General features: G+C 42.9%; 1 protein-coding gene across 1 annotated transcript in view; it reads right to left on the bottom strand.

Annotated features, from left to right (window-relative positions):
- Nucleotides 1-973: 973 nt before the first annotated feature.
- col14a1b (collagen, type XIV, alpha 1b) overlaps nucleotides 974-23,306 on the bottom strand; it is a 247,931-nt gene continuing 225,598 nt past the window's right edge. Inside the window, exons 41-47 of the mRNA XM_030063880.1 lie at nucleotides 22,585-22,656; nucleotides 18,096-18,131; nucleotides 12,402-12,468; nucleotides 11,259-11,447; nucleotides 9,073-9,150; nucleotides 7,084-7,239; nucleotides 974-3,215 (exon numbers count right to left, since the gene is read on the bottom strand). Of these exons, the coding sequence (XP_029919740.1) occupies nucleotides 2,935-3,215; nucleotides 7,084-7,239; nucleotides 9,073-9,150; nucleotides 11,259-11,447; nucleotides 12,402-12,468; nucleotides 18,096-18,131; nucleotides 22,585-22,656 (879 nt within the window). The 3' untranslated portion in view covers nucleotides 974-2,934. The remainder of the gene's footprint in view (nucleotides 3,216-7,083; nucleotides 7,240-9,072; nucleotides 9,151-11,258; nucleotides 11,448-12,401; nucleotides 12,469-18,095; nucleotides 18,132-22,584; nucleotides 22,657-23,306) is intronic.

The following is a 23,306-nucleotide window of genomic DNA, read 5'->3' as shown; positions in this document are numbered from 1 at the left end:
AACAAAACAAACAAAAACAAAAGCAAAAACAATGATACAGGCCGTATAATGAGCAATATAATAATACAAAAACAATAGAAAACAGTTGTCAGTCTTCATTTTTCTATTATAATATCTGTTACATGTAACCAAACTGCCCACGGCTTGACGAACAGGCCTGGAAACTCAACCTGACAACCACAAAAAAATATATATATATCCAGAAAACCAAGAGGAGACATGACAGCAAAACCATTACACATTTACAAACTGATATAATCTCTCTTGCATATTAGGCTGTTATAATCTTGTTATTATGATACAAGTCGGAGGCTGGAGTTGGACTTTAACACTGTAGCAATGCTCTCGTAACTGTATATACAACTCCAGTCACTGAAACAAAAACGTATAAAATGAAAATATCAGTCTATGAGATTTAAAAAAACATGATTGGCCGAAACCTCACATGGAAAAAATACACAGAAAAAAACACAACAAGTCCTCCAAACCGTGCGAGCACACAGGTCATTTATTCCTAACCTCTGTTACGACCCACAGGAGTGCTTCTGTCAAAAATGGTCACCGTTTGGTTAAATTTAGGCTCTGAAAATACTCGGTTAATGTTAGGGTAAGGTTGTGGTTAAGGCTAGAGGACCTTGTCGTCATGGTGACAACAATAAACACCCGAAAACAAACACCAAACTCGCCTCCTGCAGGAATCTGGACTCTGGTCTCCGGGCTGAAAGTCCTGTGTTGGGGTGCATCAGATTGCTGTTATTTACACGACCACTAGAGGGCGCTTAACTTTCAAATGTGACTCTGGGTCATAATAAGCTGCTGTACAAACAACCTGTGGGGTCGTTTTTTTTGTTTTTTTTTGTGGAGGACAGTCTAAAAAAAAACAACAAGAAAAAAACAAAACATGCAAATTATTACATCGCCTCTGGGTTGTTTCCTGATCTAAATAAATAATTTATTTGTTTCTGTTTAGCTTGGAGCCTTGAAACTACCTGGTTGCACACTTTGGGGGTGTCCTAAAAAAAAAAAAAAAAAAAAAAAAAAAATGCAGAAGCCATAATCAACATTATCAGCATAAAACCCATTTAACAAGCTCTCTGCAGTGTTGTGGGCCAGGTTTCCACAGCAGGTATGAAGCTAAAAACTGAGGTGATTTGTGCTCCTCAGTTTGGGTGAGACTGTTTGTTTATGGAGAACTACCTTGAATTTTATCATTTTCTAAATTTTATTTTGCCTCGAAATAATTCACAGGGCGGTGTTGTAGTTATTTGAACTGTGACTCAGGAAGTGCGTTTTTCATGTGGCGCAATTACAGACAAAGTAAATGTAATATAATGCAATTTTTTGAGGGTTAAAACCTAAATTTGACCTCTTCCTCTGTGTTTACGCCTATCCTTTACCTTTCCTCCATTAAAAAAAATACCTCAAAACAAAACCACTGATAGGATTTTGTTATGTTCTTAATTTGTTTTGGAGTCAAATTTAACTACAACACTGCCATAAACATACTTTGTGGGCAACGTAATCTTGTTTTTTTTTTTACTCTAGTGAGCCAATTAGCTAAGTGAATATGTGATGGTGATGTGACTTGCTATATTTTAGGTTGCTGCAGGTAACAGCAGGAAGACCAACGATCTCCAGCTTTTTACATGAATATGATTGGTTCTTGCATGTAAACGGCGTGCTCATCGGCATATCGTCACTTTCTTCCAACTTTTCTCCTGGTGCTGTTGTCCTGTTTTGTGTCACCACCAATCCCAACGTGTCGTATGCACATATTTAATTTACTCCTCATGGCCAGTGATCAGCTAGTGCACAGGCTACACCAGTTATTACAGATACACACAGAGAGGCAAGGCTGAGCAGGTCAAAACATGCTGGCAGGCTGCATGCTTATCCATCCAAACGGCATAATTTTACATTGTTGGTGTACCAAATCTAAACTGCTGCGTACTTTTTGTTAGTCTGAAGTGATGGTGGTTAGAGCTCTTCACCCAGTGGACTGTAAAAGGGTGAGAAATAATAAGTTTGTACAGCTTAAGCCGGGTTCAGACTCCAGGAGTTTTGGGCCAATTTAACCCAAATTCACCGCTCCCAACAATCAGGACAGAAAACTGGTCCGGGTCTTTGGCTGGTCCCGATGTACGGTCCAGAGTACCTGCTAATCTGAGGGGTTTACAGATCCAATCTTCACCTCCTGAGAGCTCAGAGTCATCGGCACCGCCCCAATAATTTTCAAATAATTAGGATTTAATGTAGGATTTAATTAGGATTTAAAATTAGAATTTAAAAACTCCTGAAAACTCCTAAAAATGGGTTATGATTTTAAAACTCCTACAGTCTGATCTAGGCATTAGAGGCAGTAAATGAGACTGATTGGCTGCATTGTTAGACAGTGAACTGCACCATGCAAGTATCTGACTGGCCTGTGTATTTATACTGCAGTATTACACTCCACCACTGATCATTATGTACTTTTTATGGAAATTTCTTCTTGCAAAATCATTAGGAGGCACTTAACCAACCAGGATGATATATGAATATGAATCTGACCACAGAAACAGTTAAACATAGATTATGTCTCTCTCCCCAGCAGCCGGAGACATGAACCAGGACCAGAAGGAGACTCTGAAATACAAACGCCCAGTTCAGCTTAATCATTTTCAGGAAGTAACATGGCAATACGTCTCCTTCTTTCCACTGACAAAACAAACAAAACAAAATAAACATAAAAAAGCTCTTTTAAAGTTAATTGACTTGTAATGATGGCATTGAAACAGCACTGCGTCCCAACCGGAATCCCCCCACCCCATCCCCTCTACAATGTCCATAAGAAATCCTCTACATCAGGCACTTGTTGATTAGTCCTTAACGGCTCCGAGCGGCTAAATCAGAAACACCGAGCTGGCCCTCCCTCCTCCAACCACCTCCCCTCGATTAGTTAGTCCCCAGCAACTTCTTCGCCCCTCTCTTTAGCCTCCTCTTCAGGCTGCCCCCCTCCTCCGCCTCTCTGTCCATGAGGCTCCGGGTGGAGCGGTGGACTCCGGGGGACCTCAGCTCGACGTCGTCCAGAGAGAGCGCAGGGTCGCCGGGCGCCACAGGCCGCGGGGCCGGGTAGTTGGGCTGATAATACTCAGATGGGTAAGCTCCGCCGTAGCGGTAGGGGTCATCCTCCTCGATCTCGCCGTAGTTCTGGTAGGTGTTGGGCGGCAGTTGGACTGGGGATACAGCACCGCGGTCAGTGACATCTTCGCCCTCTGGGTTACCAACCAGCCAGCCAGCCAGCAACCCAACCCAGCAGGCAGTGATCCAGTCAGCCAGTCAGCAGGTCAGTGAAGCAGGGAGACAGTCAATCAAAAGCCCAAACAAAGATGGCCGCATCCGCCACCACCAGAAGCAGTATTGTGGATCGGTTTGGTGTTTTTTGATTGGGTTAGGACAGGAAGTTGGTGAGGGACAGGATGAAGGAGCAAGAGACACAGAGGGACAAGAGTTACCAAGAGTTACCAAGGGTTACCAAGAGTTACCAAGGGTTACCAAGAGTTACCAAGGGTTACCAAGGGTTACAAAGAGTTACCAAGGGTTACCAAGAGTTACCAAGGGTTACCAAGGGTTACCAAGGGTTACCAAGGGTTACCAAGAATTACAAAAGGTTACAAAGAGTTAACAAAGTTTAACAAGGGTTACAAAGAGTCACCAAGAGTTAACTATGAGTTACTGGCTGACAACATTAAAAGCATTAAAAGCAGGGTTAGGATGTACTGGATATACAGTTTAGGACAGTGGCCCTCAGGACCCAAAGTCCTGCTGGTTTTCACTGTAGCCATCAAATCAAGGACTCAGTTACACCTGGGATGCCAGGTGACTGCAATTAACCACCTCGTAGGATGGAAAACCAGCAGTATGATGAGGCCTGAGAGAACCACTGGTTTACGATAAACAATTCCTAGTTTAAGATCAAGGCTGGCTTTACGCGGTGCAACTTTCAGGTGGTTTGTTGCAGGTCTTTGTACTGGACCAGTTTGGTGAAGATGGAGCTGAGCAAAGCTCTTGGTTTACTGGCCAATTGTCATCATTCACTAAAAAGTCATTCATTAAAAACCTTCAAATATGGTCATGAGCTCTCGGTGGTGACCGATATGAGAGCTTCTCAATATTACAATTGTTACTAAAAAATTCCACAATTTTCCCAAAACTTCAGGGAAATTTAACAACTTTCCAAAAATCCCATGACTTTTCCAAGGTTTTCATGACTGTAAAAGCCATGATTTTTTTTTTTTTTTTTTTTTTTTTACCAATTCTGTTTTACCAAAATTATAAAGAACATTCCAAATGATGCTGCAAACCCAGTTCATGATTAAGTGGATGGTTTTTCTATGGCACTCGACCACAACTGAAGCTGCACCACGAAAAGCCAGCAGACCAACAATGTTTTAAGTTTAATGGCGAGAAATGGCGTTACATAATCTGTTTACAACGGTGTGCTTTACTAGGCATTAGGTTTGTTATCTTGTCAACCAATTGTCTGAACAGTTTAGGTGATCCACTGTCTTCAATTGGTGTTTTATCATTTTGAAGCTCTCTGGATATTTACAGTTAAATAACGTGCAGAAGTTATATCAAGAAGCTCTCGTGCAGATGAGCTTCTGTGACTTCACGGCTCTCTTTATATCGGAGTGTAAAAAGAGCAAGTATTACTGGGTCAATGGAGCCAGTGGTTTAACAAAGAGGCACTGGATGATCGTAATCTAGGGGGGGAAAGTCAGGAGAGGACAGTGATGTCAACAGGAGTTGAGCCTGGGAGCATGGCACAGGGTCAGAGGTCAAGTCACTTTCTTTTCCACCAGTTAAGGTGGTGGATTCCCTCTCAAAACTGAAAATTATTATTTAAAAAGGTTCTTATAGCCTGTTTTGCCTGAGAATCTGAGTTCTGTACATGACCAATGGACAGCAATTTGACTGTTCAACTGATTGAAATGAGAGTTATTTGAGTGCAACTAAATTTGCTGGAAGACCTTGGAGCTAAATGTGCCATCTTTTAAGCCTCTCGTTCAAACTAATTTCTTCAGAGAGAGTTTTATGATTTGCTTTTACTTACTGCAGGCTCACATTTGCCATTTTATCCTTACGTTTATCCTTAAGTGCTTTCAGTTTTTTTTTTCTGCGTAAAACCCTGTACAACTGTCCTGAAAAAAGGCATGGAAACAAAGCTCACCACTCCCCTTCTCACTATGCATGCTTTGTGTGCCTTCTCATTACGCCTTGAAGTGATATTATGCATTATATTTATACTGCTGTATAAGGAGGGCAAAAGCCAGGGGTGACCATGATTAGCTGATGCAGGAATACCGCTTCCATTGCCTACTGCGCAGCCTTTTTAGCGGTAAAAGCTACTAATCCCTGCTCCTGTCACATGAAGTGTTTGTGAACGTGGCTCAGTAGGAATTCAAATACTGTGGCTGGCCTTGAGTTAGAGAGAGAGGAGAGATCGACACAAATACACAAACACAAACACACACAAGGAAATAATTACAACATGCAGACATTACTGGCATGACAAGCCTGCAGGCTGCAAGCTGTACAGGGCTGTATAGGCGACTGTGTCACCTTGCATTTCACCGGGTGACAGTGACAGGTATCAGTGATGGTGTGGCTGCTTATCACAACAACCACAATCATGCATTTATGGTTTAGAGATAACTCCTGCAGGGTTTTCTTGGAATTATACCACTGAGTTTCAGCACTTAATCTCTACACTGCAAAACAACTCCAGGTTAGCAAGTCAGTCGGTCTCATCTCAGCTGTTTAAAATCTTGTTTCTCTTCAAACAAAGTAACATAAATCTGCCAGTGGGATGAGATAATACCACTAGTTTACTGTGCAGTCTCACTTGTTACAGGTTTTTTATTTCTGGGAACAAGTGGAAATGTGTTGAAACAAGGCAGAATAAGGAAAACAAATTGATGAGCATTGTGAACAAGTCAGATTATCAAATCCCACTGGCAGATTTTTTACCTGGATTAAAGAAAAACAGGATTCGAACACTGACTCGTTAAGAAGGAGGATTTTTTTTTTTTGCAGTGCATGTATTGGTAGGAATTCACACGTACCTGCGCATTAATAAACACAAGACATCCTGGATGCATGTGTTGCATTCCGCAGCGCTAACTGTGAAACCGTTAAAATTTCATTTCCCTCGTGCGCTCGTTTGCCAGCAGCTGAGAAAACAATGTTGGTGCTGTCGGGACGCTGGAGAGCAAATTAATGGATTAACAAGCCGACAGTTACAGAGCCGCTAATAAAATGTTGAGCTCGCCTCCAGCGGTGATTCATGTCTCCAGCTTTTATGTACACTTTGCAAAGTGAATGTTGCACCTTTGCTGTGCGCTGGCATATTTCATAGTGATATATTTATGAGAAAACCCTCCATGCAGCATCTTTTACAATGGCCAATTAAAGCCACACTCACAGTGCTGAATGATTCAACATCCAAGCTCAATCAGGACACGACAAGATGCAGTTTGATCAGTCATTAAGTTACCAAAAAGTCACTCCTCACACACACACACACACACACACACACACAGTACGTGCAGGGCATCATGCAGTTTAATTTTCAAGCAACTAGGAAAGCAGACAAGCGGTTGACACAGGAAGCTTAATGCGGTGACACAACAGGCAGCTTTCGATGGCAGCATTGCTCATGGAGTTGCTCTGTCAGAGCACTGTCGCTCTGTTCATCGAGGAACATGAACCGTGCAAAAACATCATTCCCACACATCCATGATCATGTGTTATGTTCAAATCCACAATGCACAATTTCCAACTTGAATTGAACTCGTCATGCATCTTAGAAAATAATCCAACAGCAAGCAAAGCAAGCAGGACTCGTTACTGTAGCTGCATTTGAAGGAGCATCATCTCAAAGCTACAGTGTCAAATTTAATGTTCAGTCTTACAGAGCTCAGCCTTACTGAGCTGTCACAGGACTACAGGTCTAACAAGAAGCTCATGAGTGTGTGTGTGTGTGTGTGTGCAGCAGCAGGGGCGCAGAGCGACCCGGCCGCAGGGCAGAGCTGTACGTACCCCCGACGTTGTAGCCCACACAGGAGTTCTGGTCGCAGTAGCCTGGAGGCCCTGCGGGGCCCACGGGGCCGGGCACACCGGGTCGACCCGGGGTACCGGGGTTACCGGGTCGGCCTGATGTTCCGGGGTTGCCGGTTCTGCCCTGTCCTTGGGCTCCTGGAGAGGAGAGGGGAAGGACTTTAATGGACACTACAAGGATGTGGCTGATGCTTTTAATGAACAGAAACCAAACCCTCCTATTATCTTTGGGGTCAGTTTGACTCCATTCAGTGTTTAACGTCTCTAAGTACATGATGAACATCATGTTGTGTTTCAGATTTCAGGACTTTTCCTGATTTCATGGGGACAAATGGGTAAAATTAACACGATGATGTGTTTTCAATGTCTTGAACACATTTTGCAGTATCAGTGTTTCTCTGGGGTCGGTTTGACCTCCAGGCTGTTTTAGCTGTGTAAAACATACAAGAAATATCAACATTTTACACACATTAGTTTTAGTTGTTTTGGACACTGAGGAATTATAACATGACGTTTACAATCTTCAGAAAACGTCCCTCTATTTGAAGCCCTCACCTGACATAACCACACCTGCAGCAGTGAGAACCAGTCCAGTTCATGTGACATTTGGGGAGTAAAAACATGATTCCCACATGAACTTTGATGCATACGGAAGGTGAGGGGGGGAAAATATATTTTACCTGACCCACAAACTAAATAATTTTTATTATGATCATTTTCAGGACGTTCAGGAGGTCAACTTGACCCCAACTGATAAAAAATTGAAGGCAGGCTTAATAATTTATTGTCACTACTAGTCATGTTAATGCTAATGCTGCTACCCACTACAACTATTTTTAGCTGCTGTTACAGCTGCCATCCCCTCATGGGTGGACTACTGAACGGGCCTGCCAGGCTCAGGCTCGGGGGCCCAAGGCCTCAGTGGGTCCCTGAAGCCAGAGCCTTTGCATCAAGTTGTTGTTATTAACTTTGCATTTCTCAAAGTCAAGGGGCTTAGTCATTCCTATCAATAACAGAGCACCAAAAACCCTACTGAAAAACTAAAAGCATCGCCTAAACATTCACTTTGAAGATGTCACAAGAAAGAAAACATCATGATACATTTTCAGAGAGTGTTTATCCCCTCAGTTTATCTCCAGGGCTTCAGAGGGGCTGAGTGCTCCACGCAACACAGGCCCTTCAACTCCGTGGGGAGAAATCCAGAAAGCAAGAGCCAAACAACAGCATCAGAGGCTGTTAAGTCTGTGGCTTAATCTTATCTCCGAGCCCGGGGAGCTGCTGTCTCATAATTCACCTATGCATTCACTGCTGCTGATGTTAATGTAACTTGTGCGACTACAGTAAGAATGCAGCATACACGCACAGTCCCACAATTAAAACGTGGCACTTAACAGATGAAACCTCTGCAAAATAATAACTGGATATTTGATTAACATGTTAGTGTGTTCAGAGGCCTTGATTTAACTCTTTGGGCTGCTGATATTTCCAGCGTGTGGGCTGTGGAAAGGTCAGCCACCTCATATAACTGAAAACAATACACACTGTTATTTCACCGCGGGCTGAACTGTGAAATCACGGTTATTTAAGGCCCTGCGGTGCTGTGGGAACTGTTTGAGTAATTGCAGCACTGGAACAAGAATAATAATATATATTGTAGACGTTATAATAATAGAGGTGGAGTGGTGCAGATGGTGTGCAACTGAGGGATGTGACAGCAGTGAAACTTATGAAACTTAAAGTGAAGTAACGCCCGTGTGGCGCTCCCTGCTGCAGATGTAAATGTGACAGAATGACGAGCAAAGACAATATTATGATTCTTTAATATTGGGGCTCCCAAGCTATTTCCCCTCATTAGTTATTGAAAGCAGCCTGGAGGTTGTGTTAATTAATTCTGTCACAAAAACAGGGATTCATCTGCAAACGTATGCATTATAATACATTTATGCATTAAATGTATTCAGAATATTTTACCGGGGGGTCCTGGAGGTCCTCTTGGGCCTTGGACTCCGACACCTTGAGAGCCCTTCTCGCCCTTCTCTCCTGGTTGACCTGAACACACACACACACACACACACACACACAAAAGCAGGCCAAAGAGTGGGTAGCTGTTCCAAAAGCTACGAAAGGCGAAAGGTTTTTCATCAAGCGAAATGTAAATTCTGCCTCATAACATTACATAACATAACATACAGTATGTAACTTTAGACCATTTTTAAATTAAATCTTTTTAATCTTATCAATAGAAAGATGGATATTAACAGATAATGTGTTCCTCCAGGGGCAGTGGCTGGAAAAATATGGTTTTAAAGTACAAAATGATAGAAAAAACAAACAGGAAAACTGCACACTTTTAATTTTAAATTATGTATTGGACTATTCTGCCTGTTGCTGATGTTTTGGCTGTTGCCTTTATCAGGGTGTAGGTTCAAAAACGTGCTGCTGCAAAAACCTGCACATTTTTGGGTGTGCATTCTTATTTTTCAGGTTTACGAAGTTGTCGAGTGCAAACAGAAAAATCCACCCGGAGGCTGGGTTATATACATATGTATACGTACTGTGGGGTTTTGAGTCTGAAGTGCAGGTTCAGTGGATTCATTTCCCTCGGTGCTTCTTTTGGCTCCTTAATTCTGTACGTTTACATTCAACTGCTTCTGCACTTTTGCTAACAAGCTTATTATTATCCACTCAACCTGCCTGCCTACATTCCCACGTTAAATAGCAGTCATTCTTTTCTCTACCACCTGGGTAAATTCTCGTCTGTATTCTACTCTGTATTATCTCGACTGATTTCACTCATATTTAAATGCAAATTTTGTGACCGGCTGTCTAAAATTAAGATTTTTTTCAGAAAAAAGGTTCTACGTAAATCTGCAAGCTCCAACACGCTCATAAAAAACAGATTGTATGCCCAGTAAAAGCCATCAGGAAGGCTTGGGGTTGGGGTTAGGGTCACACAAACCAATCAGCAGATCTATCTGAAACGCTGCTAAAAAGCAGTGCGGCTTCACTGCGGAGCCCCACAGCTATAATCAAGGCCATGTTTTATTACAAGCGAGAACAGGGCTGAATTAATAAAACCATTACTGACATCAATAAAACACAGGAACAAAATAATTAAAGAGCAGCCTTTATATATATTTATGTCCTTGATGGCGACTGCGCAGCTTTGTGGTTCAGTGCTCACTGTCCTTCAGAGAAACATGGCAACTATTCACTCATCATAATAAAAGATAGCATTAAAAATAAAATTAAAAAAAAAGGTTATATTGTTATAATTTGTGGTGTCAGCTACCAGCACTGGTCTAATTTGGTCCCTGTTGGGCTGTCATACTGGGCAAGTTGATTTTGAAACCACACTGCAGTAAATACAGCTACACACTACAGGACATATACAGGGCTCTACACTAACTTTTTTCCCCAAGGGCTCCAAAAAAAAAAAATAAAATAAAAAAATAAAATAAAAAAAATAGGAGCACACAAAGAAATCTAGGAACACAGTGAAAAATTATTAAAAAAAGATTTTCTTACATACGTATTAATATTGTGTGTGTGTGTGTGTGTGTGTGCATGTGTGTGTACGTGTACTCGGGCACAGCCAAAATCACACACTGGCCCATGTCTACTAGTCAAAAAGGCTGCAGTTTCATATTAAAAGCTTTCCATTGGCTTTTATTGTGAAGCAGCTACAGGAAATGGCCCTTTGCATGCGGGTAAAAACGTGAGGGAATGTTACAGCTTTACATCGTGCTGTTGTTTAATAATCACAGTTGTTTTGCATTTGGCCGAAACTTTTACATTCATAAGAAAAGATTATGGTAGATTATAATCTTCACTCCCGCTCTGTGCTCATAAATTATTTCTCCAGTTCACACATAGATATTTTTAGAGCCCTGATATTTGTGTTTGATGCCGTTTTTGTGTAGATCTTCTATTTTTAGGTTCACCAGAAAGGTTTTCATGTTGTCTGTCGACGGCATAGAGAAAATGCACAAAAATGCACAGTCATTAATCCAAAAACTAGCCTGAGCTGGAAGCTGATATTCTGGAGATATGAGGTTTCCACCCGACAGCGAGGGCAGCTCAGCAAGTGGATGTGTGTGGTTAAAACTGAAAATATGAACCAGTCACACGTGTGTCTGTCAGGATGGTGCTCCCACCTCTCTCTCCTGGCTGTCCGTTCTCTCCGTTGGACCCGGGGAAGCCTGGTCTTCCGGGGGGCCCCTGCTCTCCCTGGGTCCCCGGGGAACCCTGTCGGCCGGGCTCTCCGGGGGGTCCCGGCACCGTGCGGATGGAAATGGGCTGGCTGGGCACGTGGTTCAGGATGGAGTTGTAGCGCGCCATGTGGCCTGAGGAGAGACGGAAGGTGAGAATTTCATGGTTTTCCACTGATGGATCGATAGAATAGAATAGAAAATATAATGTGTTTTAACCCTATAAAGCCATTTGTATAATATATGATACACATTTTCAATTCCATTTTTCGTTTTCAGTTTAATCAATACTTGACCAAAATACTGTTGTATACCTTTGGACACTTCCCCTGTTCACCCTGGACCATACCACTGGCACTTCAAGTACATATCATATATAATACACCAGAAAGGTTGTGTAATAACATATTTTTTGAATTTTTTTATAAATGTATATTTTGCTATAGGACTAAATAAAGGGTTCAGTTTCAAAAAATTTGAATTTTCTGCCAATTCTTTCATAGTTCAGGCTTTATAGGGTTAAGACAGCTGGTAAATAGAGACCTTCATGCTCTTAGAGGCTCTTGTAGTTATTTAATGTTTTGTAAGAGAAAAACTAAAATAAAGTCCTCCTTGGCCAATCAAAGATGCTTTCTTTGACGAGACAGTGACTGTTGCCTTCCTCAAATATGACGATATCGAGAGCCAATCAGAAACAAGGCTGTCGTGCTGCCAGATGATCAGAGCCTGTCCAGACGTAGAGACGCTCCTGCCCTCGATGCTGCTGCACAATTTTTACTGATGAGAATAGATTCAGATGTACAGCTGCTTTTTGATTAGTGATGTAATCTGATCTGCCTTTGGGCTTTAATCAGTTTAATGTGATCAGTAAATTCTGTTTTCTGTTGCGTTCCTGCTTTAAATTCCTCTGATATTCCCTTATCTTTCCCAGAATATTCATATTGATTTTTCAAAATTGAGTGACATACCAAGAATTCAATGACCAGTCAAAAACCTGACACACACACACACACACACACACACACACACACACAGTGAGAGAAACTGTGACCCTAAAGCATCAGAGTTCAATCATCAAAGTTTACTCACTCTGGATCAGCTGCTCACAGACCTGCCTGGCGATGGCTTGGACTGCCGCCGTCGACTGGAGGTCACCCTGGAGACACACACACACACACACACACACACACACGTAGAACTAACATTTACTTTATGCATGCATTTACTCTTGCATGTAGAAACACACACACCTGCCTCATAGTTCCCCTGAGTCCTGTAGCACTAATCTATCTGGAAATATTTCCATACAAAACAAGACACACACACACACACACACACACACACACACACACCTGTGAGACAGCTCCCTGAGGTAACACACTCCCTCTCTGGCTGAGGCTCTGTTTCCTCTCTAAACTGTAGCTGTTGTGTTTCCCTCCAGCTGCTGTCGTCTCGCCAGCGTTTCCCGCAGCGCTCGCCCTCGTTTAAACACCGCGCGGCCGTGAAAACGCTCTTAACTCTTCATCGTGTAGATTCATCACACTTAATCACGTTTCTGCTCCGCACGGCGCTTCGGTTTATGAGTTTCTGAGGCGACGTGCGGTCGGGCTGCAGCAGAGGCTGAGGGGAGTCTTAATGAGAATGAGAGCGCAGATAAAACCTGGAGGTGGCTGTGACCTACTGACCTCCTGACCTCTGAACGTCCACACAGCTCACCACAGTGACACCGGCTGGACGGCCACAGGTTAAACATGTCATCTGCAGTTTAAGACCTTTTTAATGCCACTTAGAAGGAAATTTAATGCCAACTCCACGGCCGTATGGAGGACAGAACGGAAAATCAGGATTTCTAAGCCTTAGGAAAGAATTACTCACCACCATACTGCACTATAGTACAGGATAAGCTTTTGTACACATTTTATGCAAAGTCAATTAGTCCTAACATTATTATGAATCAAATATTAACTGTTATGTTAACAGTTCAGCTCAAAGTTCAATCAAAGATCAATCCTGCTCCCAAGCTCCAAATCCAGTCGACGTGGATGAAAAATGAATCCGCCTCAATGCTGTGTCCAGTTTTCCCGTCCTTACAGGATCCTCAAGTTGTATCTCATTGGAAAGAGGACGAATCAGGCTTTACAACGGTATAAGATACAACACTATTGGGTATAAATAAAGGGGAGAAATTATAGACTGAAAAAGCAGCACAGAACTTTTTTTTGCCTAGTTTATATACATATACACTACTCACAAAAGTTAGGGATATTCGGCTTTCCCGGTGAAATTTCAGGATGAACCTAAAATGCATTATAACCTTTCCAGGTGAACTTAATGTGACCTTCTGTAAACTTTTGAATGCACATGTCCAACTGTTCAGTGTTTCAGTACTTTTTGCACAAGTTGCTGTTCTCTAACAAGGAGTTTAACGGCAAAATTCACATCAGGTGTTTGATGCTCCAGCTCATGGAGGTCGTATCATTAGGGAACGGCTGCTGGAGACTGGGGTACCTCAGATGGAGTGGCCTGCACTTTCTCAGACCTGCATCCCATAGAAAACCTATGGGATCAGCTGAGTCGCCGTGTAGAGGCTCGGAGCTCTGTACCCCAGAACCTCAATGTCCTGAGGGCCGCCCTTCAAGAAGAGTGGGATGCCATGCCTCAGCAGACAATAAGTCGACTTGTGAACAGCATGAGACGTCGCTGTCAAGCTGTAATTGATGCTCAAGGGCACATGACAAGTTATTGAGACACTGACATTTTTTGTTGTGGTATATCCACCACTGTTGTTGGCTTTTGTTTCAAGAAATTGTTTGAGATGAGGAAATCACCAGTGCATGCTTCTACTTAAATGCCCTACTTTCATGATATAATATCACTGTAGCGTGAACTTTTTACATTTTCCATAAATTTCACCCAAAAGCCAAATATCCCTAACTTTTTGTGAGTAGTGTATATATATATATATATATATGTATGTATAAAAATTTCTAGGTTTTCCAGGATGTGTGGGAACTCTAGATGTTTTTCCATGGGTGCCGTCCATCACTTTCTAACGCACATGACAAACAAATTTCCGCTCTGCAGATGATTAGGGTTACCTGGGCCTGATTACTGTTTTTTACTCTATAGAAAGTTCACTGAGCCCATTTCCAGCTAATTGCAGCTTTTCAAAACCCGTGGTTTTCAATTTAGACACTACGTTTAGATCTTCCTAAACTCCCGAGAAGCTGACTTGTTGAAGATACACGTTTTTTTTTGTTGTTTTTTTTTCTCGACAGCAGCATTACACAGGATGATTACGGCTCTGTCCCTGCGCCTGTGGCTTCAATAAGTTCTCGGGGGAAAGCGGACGTAATGAAAGCACTCGCCGCGGGAGCAAAATGCTGCGATTTCCCACCGCTGAAAAGGAGTGAGAGGCTAAAAGCAGGAGAGCCTGAACATGATGACTGTTGTTTGGTTCCCTCGCCCGCGGCTTCAATCAGGGCAGGAAGCCGAGATAATGAAGCAAAGTGACGCCGCGGTGGAGTCCATAATGTCTGAAGTTCAGTCTCTGCCTCTCTGATTAGCCTCCCGCCATGCGATGGAGACGCTCAGTGAATTAGGGTTTGACAGCCGAGGGTTTCTGAGGGCTAATATTCTCAGATTGAAGTGGCTTTGTGCTGAAATTCAATATCTTCAGAATTTGAGAATTTTTAATGCCATTAAATCCCAAGTGTTCAGCGTTTCTGCCTAAAAAAATATATTCTTGACGCAGTATAAACGACTGTGAAGCAGCTTTCATTCTGTAAGGGGCTGGTGGAGACTCTTTGGAAGCCACACAAATGAAACTCATGCAGCTGTTTTGTCAGATCCAGCAAACGGATGGAGCCACTCTTACATGATGGATCTCAGTGTTTAAATTCCTGAGGACTTCACTCGGACAGGTTTTTTCCAACCAAGGCTCCCCTGACCAGAGCAAAAAAAAAAAATTGGATGGAAAAATTCCCATATGCAGAGGGTCAGCCGAGCTCCATCAGTGTGAAACAACAACCTGATACTGAGGAGATTTTGTTGTTTCTGCTTCTTCTTCTCTTCTTCCTCCTTGTTTTGTGGTTCATCAAACTTACCTTTACATTTTAATTGAACTTTTGGAAATTTTAATACATGGTAATTATTTGTGTGATGCTTACTACCGCCTTGATCGGTTTTTAAAGTCAAAATCTGAGGTTACAGTGTTTTACAGATTGACCGGTTCAATCGCATTTGCCTCTCAAAATAGATTTACGAGCCCAGTGTGGGAGGAAAAACTACAACGTACCTTGATCTTTTCAAGTGGTGATGTTTCCTCGACTTTACAGCACAGCCACACCGACCACCGCTACGCTAACGGGAACCCCCAAAATATCCTGTGGTTTAAAACTCCCCGTTTTATTTCTGGTCGCTGCTGCACAATAAAAGCCTCCCTCTGGTTCACTGATGGAAAGCTTTCTCTTTTGTTTTGTTTGTTTTGGGCCTTTCTGCTTTTTTTATTGGACAGTCACAGTGGGGGGAGCAGCTTAGCCTTAGTGGTTTGCATGGTACATGGTCAGCCACCAGGGGGCGCCGTGATGGAAAGCCTTTAATAATATGAAACAGCTTTTTGCACAGATGTTTGCCCCTCAGTACACAGTATAAATCTAAATAGCTTTTTAATAAACTCTGCATTACTTGAGTATTTTCACAGGGTTCCTACATTTCCTAAAACGTTTTTCTTTTTTTCTTTTTTTTTTTTTGTCATTTAGGAGCACCTGTACTCCTCGAGAACAAAGTCAGCCCTGTCGCAAAATTCACTATAACGTTTCAGAAATGTGGATTTGTCATTCTGCTGCCTGTTCCCTTGTTTGTCGTTTATTCCTCTGTGCTTTTCGTCTTCCTCTGCTTTTGATTTAATTGGATTTCATTTACCTGAGTGACTGTATTTTATCAGAGCTGATAACAGGAACAGACTCCCTCTCTCCGAGGTCAGTCCACGAGGTTCTGTTTTTATTTTTTCCTTGTTTGTCTTGGCTGTGAGGGTTCAGGTCAGCGGGTGTCGCTCTTCTGCTTTTTGTTTTCTCTGAATTGTGAGGCTGTGAAACCTTCTGAGACTGTGGGCTCTAGTTTCGCAGACCAGGCGAGGCGGGGGCGTAGTGCAGATGCGCTTCGCCAACTGGGTGTGGCCAGGCGGATTTTCCAAGTTTGGCACGCCGTGCTCGGTGGCGCAAGTACTCCGCCGTCCCTCCTACCGACGGAGGGTAGGAGAGAAGGCGTGGAGTGGGTTTGACACAGCCGATTCACATTTAACCAATCAAATGAGCCCCTGTCCTCGCCTTTAAAATGCGCTGCGTGAAGGCGTAATGAAAGTTTACACAGCTGACAAGGAGGTCTATTGCCGCAGGCGGAGCGGAGCTCAGGAGACAGGCGCGGAGCGGAGACCGGCGAGCAGTGCGGACACGTCACCAAAACCTCACAGGCAGGCTCCCGGAATGTCAGGCACATGAACGATGCAATAAATACCGAAAAAAAAAAACACTATTCAATGCTACGATCACAATCAGCACATACATATATCTCCATATCAACTGTCCCGTCACAGCTGATGTCAGATCAAAGGAGATTGGCACCGTTTGTGCTGATCGTGAGGTTTTGGTGATGTGCGCCAGTCAGCCAAACTTCCACTGCGCCGGCTCCGCTCCGCCTTGCGCTGAAAGAAGACATGGTTTCAGATGGCGAGCTTTTGGCGCACCTCGGCGAAGCCTTTTGGCACGAAACTGTCACTGCGCCAAGCCGAATCTGTCGGCACCTCCCCCCGCTGCGCCGCCACTCCCATCTCGGCGAACCTCCGCCTGCGAAACTTGGACACTGTCCGCCTCTCCCGCTTCGCCGGTCGAAACTAGCTCTGCGCGGGGTTCGCCTCACTGCGCCACCCCGCGCTGCGCCGGGAAACTAGAGCCCTGTAACTGAGACTCAAGGCCACAAATTACCTGTCTGTCTGTCTGTCTGTCTGTCTCTGTGCTGTGAAGCTCTCAGCCTCCACCAGGTGAGGAAAAAATGTGTTTTTGAAGATCAAACATTCGCTAGAGTTTTTTTTTTAAAGGCTTGGGAAATCCCCAACACAAAGCATGACACAACATTTTGTCACAGTGAAGAAAGAGAGAGGATCCCGTGCACGTGTACTGGAGTTTCTCCCTCCTCTGGCCTCAGCGGGGAGGTTACTCTCTCTCTCTCTCTCTCTCTCTCTCTCTCTCTCTCGTGAGGCTGAGCGGCGACAAGCCTCCGTGGCATTTCACAAACAGCAGAGTCACGGAGAAAACAAGCATCTTCCGTGGACAGAAAACCAAAAAGAAAGCACTCTCTTTGGAGGGAAGGTGCACGGTTTTCTCCACTGCAGCCACACATCGCTGCGGTGCGAACGCCTGATGTTCAAACTCAAACCCTCAAGAAAGAAGCTTCAAACAAACGATCGGCACCTGAAGCTGAGAGCGAACGGAGAGCAAGGTGCACTCGTCTCTGCACGCTAACTTAAACAGGATGTTGGTGAAAGCAGCGTGAACGGATAAAGGTCAGATAAAGGTCATTCACACACACGAAAACGTTTTCTTTGTATATTCTTTCATCATTTTTTGTTGTGTGCTTTGCCGCTGAAAAAATGAATGATTTAATTTACATAAAGAAAGAGGAATCAGTTACTTTATCAGGCCTTCTTTCACAGTTTCAGTGTTTAACAGTTTAACAGTGTTTTTTTTTTTTTTTTTTTCCTGGCAGTCAGCACGACTGTATACTCACCCTTTCGCCTTTCTCCCCCTTGCTTCCTGGAGGGCCCTGCAACAGAAAAGAGGCGATGAAAAGAGAAAAACGCAACAACAACACCAAAAAAAAAAAAAAAAAAAAAAAAATACACACAACCTCTTCTCCTGTGGAAGGATCGGACCTGTTAAGCTTTTGTGGAGCGCGGTGCACTCCTCAGCTTAGAGAAACAAAACAAAAACACAAAAAACAAAGCAGAAGGATTCAGGGTGGCGTCTGTCTGAAACTCCCCGAGCTTGTCTTTCTCTCACTTTTCTCAGATTCGTCGTCTCTGAGAGGTGAACGTGGAGCAGCGCTGGAATCTCGGTGGTAATTTGGACATTCACTTTGACATTTTTTTAATGGATTTAGCTCGGTAGGGGGAAAAAAACCTGATAAACATAATGGATCAGGGCTGAAAAAAGGAGTTAATTGCAGGGTTTCATTCAACAAACCTTCTATTTGGGACAAGGCAACATTTGAGCCATTAAAATCAACCTTCAGCCGGCGGGGCTGACCGTGCTGCATTCATCGGGGAAAAAGCCCGCAGTGAGAGGACGGAGAAAATACCTCAAAAAGAGGAGTTTTTGGTGATTATTCTGACGAACGCATCTTTTGTGCAGCAATTTCGGCCACTGCAATCAACCTTCAGTGAAGGATGTTTTAGGCTTGTTGCACATAACGAGCACGTTTCCAAAAAAAAAAAAACAAAAAAAACCCAAACGAGTGCGTGAAGATGGTGAAAAACGTCAGAGCTCATTGTTGCAGAGCTTCCTCGCACTTGAACCGCTACAGCTCATTATTCAAACCCTGAACCGTGTTTTTTCTTCCCGCCGCAAAAGGCCACATTAAGACGAGGCAGCTGACAATGGTGGTCGTAATTAGCTGGAGGAGCGCGTCGCGATCCGCCCACCCGTCTGAAATTACACGCTTCACCACGTTTTATCGTGACAATGCAAAGTAATTTGACAGCGGCTGGTATCGCCTCCCGCAGAATCTCCGTCCTCTGAGGCGGCGGCGCTGAAATGTGATGAAGCGTCTCCGAGCGTTTGGTTTCATCGGGGACAGAGAGAGGTCACACACCGGCCTCCTCCTTCTTTGGCTCCATCAGCAGAAACAAACGCTCCAGAGCTGTGTGTCCATCAGCTCCAGGCTACCGGGCTGCACACACACACACACACACACACACACACCATGACACCGTGCTCTCTGATGCTTTAGGGTCACAGTTTCTCTCACTGTGTGTGTGTGTGTGTGTGTGTGTGTGTGTGTGTGTGTGTGTTAAAGCACCAAACCTGTGATTCTGCATTCTCAGCAGAATCATCCACTTGTTCCTGTTAGATCACTGGTTTCATGCTAACACTACCTTTCACAATAAAACAACATAAATAACAGCATCACTAATAATCAGTAAACAGCATTAACAATCATTTCATTGTTTAACAGTGAAAAAAAAAAAAAAAAAGTTAAATGAGGTTTAATTAACTATCAATCCACTGATTATTAATGATGGTTATTATAAAGTACTGCAGGTTGTAGTAGTGTAACAGCAGTAGCAGTTGTAGTAGTTACTAATGAAGTAGTACCACTACTAGTATTCGACTGTCTGTTTCATGTGATTGTGTCTCTTTTAATGTAAAGTGAGTCTGAGCACCAAGAAAAGCGCTACATAAATAAAATGTATTATTAGTAGTAGCTGTAATTCTAGTAGTAGCAGTACTAGTTTAAGCAGTAGCAGCAGTAGTACTGGTTGTAGTAATAACAGTGGCAGGAGCAGGACTGGTAATAGAGGTAGTAGTAAGAGAAGTAGTATTACTACAAGTAGTGTGAGTAGCAGAACTGCGTTTAAGACACTTTCTTCTGCTTTTCCACACTTCTGCGACTGCTTGTGTGTGTGTGTGTGTGTGTGTTCAAGTGCTTGTGACCCTGCGTGTGCATGTGTGTATGTGTGTGTGTGTGTGTGTGTGTGTCAGCCCGGACAGGAAGACGGCTAATCCGACCTTCACTGCTGACAGATGCTCTGATCACCCCAGCGGCCTCTCTCTCTGTGTGTATGTGTGTGTGTGTGTGTGTGTGTGTGTCTGACAAGACTCTGTTAAGCTTGACTGACGTCTTCCTGCCTCCTCCTCCTCCATATTTACACAACATGGACACGTTTTGTCCGGTTTGTGTTTGAGATGTGATTATAAATGGGAGCTGTGGGTCTTAAAAAAAAAAACAACCTGTAAAATCCCTTTAAAAATCCCTTAAAATCCCTGAATGCAGCAATAATTAGGAAAGTGTTGAAGCAAAGGCATCATATATAGATCAGCAGAGGTCTCAAAAGAGGAATTTGGTGCTTTATATGTTTAAAAAAAAATCACAAACCTGAGCAGAACAACATAACCGCGGTTTGACCAGCAGCACAGAAGCAGAAAGAGAAAACTCCATTCCCACGCACAGCAAAGAATGTGAGTTATGTCTTTGGAAACTGTGAAATTATGAAAAAAATCTGATCCCTGAATAGTGCAATATCGGTGAAAGCGTTGCAGCAAAGTGGGGATTTGACCAAGAACAAAAAAAAAAAAAAAAAGGAGAGGGGAAAAGAGATAAAATATAATTGCCTCTTAGATATAAATTTTTATGTTCCAAAAACCCCTTGAATTCTGACAAAAAGCTGAAAAAATCTCATTGCTCTTCCGTGTGATGGAGGTCTTTTCAATCAAGGAGTGGAAATTGCTATTAGGTTGTTCACTGCAGTAAGACGCTTCCTCTTTTCTCTGCACGCTGCTGAGACTCGGCTGCAGCCTGGCTCTGCATCTGCAGGGGGACGCTGCTCACACAAACCTCATTTTGCCGGCTCTCCGCTTACTTCAAGACACACACACTGTGGTGTGTTCATTAACCAACTCCTGGCCAAATCCAGCATGCACTCACACTCTTTAACATGACAGGAGGTTTCTGCTTGTCAAACGTCTTCACAAGGCCACAAAACAAACCAACAACAACAAAAAAACCCCCTCTGTTAAAGTCTCTTAAAGACTAGAAAACAGTCAGAGGAGCGACTGGAGTGTGGCCTGGTTGAAAGGCAGATGTTTTCTAATTAATAATTCTGATCTCGTATAATGGTCAAGAAATGATAATCTGGTGTTGAATATGGGATACAGTTGTCCCTCACTATAACGCGGCTCACCTTTCGCGGCCTCGCAGTTTAACAGATTTTTTTTAGTGCAATTTTCCATGCTTTTTTTTTTTTTTTTTTTTTTTTTACAGCGCATTGTGTTCTGCATCCTGATTGGCTAAGGGACTGTAGACCATTGTCAATCAATCTCCTCCGTGCCGTGTCTCCTGTACAGTACAGAATGTGTTCATTCTATAATACTGGACTTATTTTTCTACGAAGGTTTGAACTCTGAGAGTTTAAACAAGAGAGAAAAGTGAGAAAATGTTAATGCCTGTCTGAGAAAAGTGTATAAAGTGTGTAGTGAGGGGTTTTACAGCCTTAAAACATCTAGAATAATTGTAAAAAATAAAGCTGACTACTTCGCGGATTTCGCCTATTGCGGGTTATTTTTAGAACGTAACTCCCGCGATAAACGAGGGACCACTGTAATTCATAATGTGCTTTTGTTCAGAAACTTTCAATAATGGTGCCGGTACTGATATCTTGACTTGAAACCAAACTTTTCAGTCCAATTCAATTCAAACAACTTTAAAAATCCCTCTAGGGCCAATCTGTATGGAGAAGCATGCACATAAAATACATAAATAAAACACAGTGACATACAGACAGCAGTGAATTATGCATGAGATCTAAGTACCGGTGTTTAGCAGACTGATAAATAGAGCATCCGTCCAACAAAAGGATAAAAGAATCAGTCTGGCAAAAAGATAAAAGCCCATGAAGAGAAAAATAAAAAAGAACCTAAGGAACATTCAGCAATCTGCAATCAAACTTTTTTTAATACGACTTTTATAAAATGATGTTGTAAAATCATTTTTATAACATAGTGTTTTCCTGCATGCCTCTGTGATGTGTAACGTTAGACAGCCAATCACCAGCAGTATTAGATCTTGGTACAAGCATGCTGCGTGCTTATTGGCTCTGACGCTGATGGGATTTACCAATTATTATACTAATTATCAATACTAATTACTAATTAGTATTGAAGTAATTCGGTCGATGTCATAAAAGTATCTACGTTCGGTAGCCATTTTTGTCAAACTCAGCTCTCATGCTCTTTTTTTTTTTTTTTTAATTCATTCATTCATCTATTGATTTGTTTTAATTTTTTAATTAATTATTTATTTATTTATTTATTTTTTTTGCTGAAACAGGTTCAACAAAGCCACTTCTCTCTTTTTTTTAAATCTTTCTCTTTTTTCCACTCAAAAAGATGGTGGTGGATTAAAAAACAGCCAGCACGGCCCGAGCCCGTTGCTGTGTGACTGGTTTTGTCGGCTCTGCCCTCTCCGGCTTCCTGTCTGCCTCCCTGACTCAGAGACTCACCGGTGGTCCCAGTTCTCCTTGTTTCCCTGGAGGGCCGCTGGTGCCGGGGGCCCCTGGAGCTCCTGGAGTCCCCTGAGGAGCAGACAGACGAGGAGGAGGAAGGAGAGGACGGAGACGGGATAACAGTCAGATCAGTGGGTTTCATGCTCACTTTAATCCTAACTCTGATCAGTTTCCACCTGTTTCTCCATCATAGCAGCTGAATCTGATCAAAATCCTATTAACTGCATCACAGCAAAATCCAGATGGGACAATATGCTTACCTGATGATTTGATGCAATACACGATATGGGCTTCAGAGAATTCATTACAACCATGATACACAGCAGTAATAAATGAAAGTGACTATGAATACAAAGCCTGGCTGTGAAGCCACACATCTCTCCAGCACTGACGCTGGCTGACTGCAACGTAAACCAATTAAAAACTGTCACCATTACAGGCTGCAGATAATATTAATTGGACGGAGCGCTTGTGAAATTGCGATGGCCGAGCCGCCTCCCTTGTGATTCCTACAGCAGAATAAATCCAGCTAATATCACAATTCATTCATTCATTCATTTTTTCTCCGTCCCACGACTCATATTGGCCTATTTTTGAGTTGTGATACTCAAAAACAGGATTCCCTGCTCCAGAGCTACTTACAGACTCGCTTTCCAATTCAGTCCTTAGTTAAGTCCAAACCTACCTTAAGGTGTGTCTTTTTCAGCATAGAGGTGTTG

The sequence above is a fragment of the Myripristis murdjan genome, chromosome 11 (assembly GCF_902150065.1).
Source record: "Myripristis murdjan chromosome 11, fMyrMur1.1, whole genome shotgun sequence".
NCBI classification, from domain to species: domain Eukaryota; kingdom Metazoa; phylum Chordata; class Actinopteri; order Holocentriformes; family Holocentridae; genus Myripristis; species Myripristis murdjan.
The sequence above is the reverse complement of the archived record's forward strand: the minus strand, read 5'-3'. Positions and strand labels throughout refer to the sequence as shown.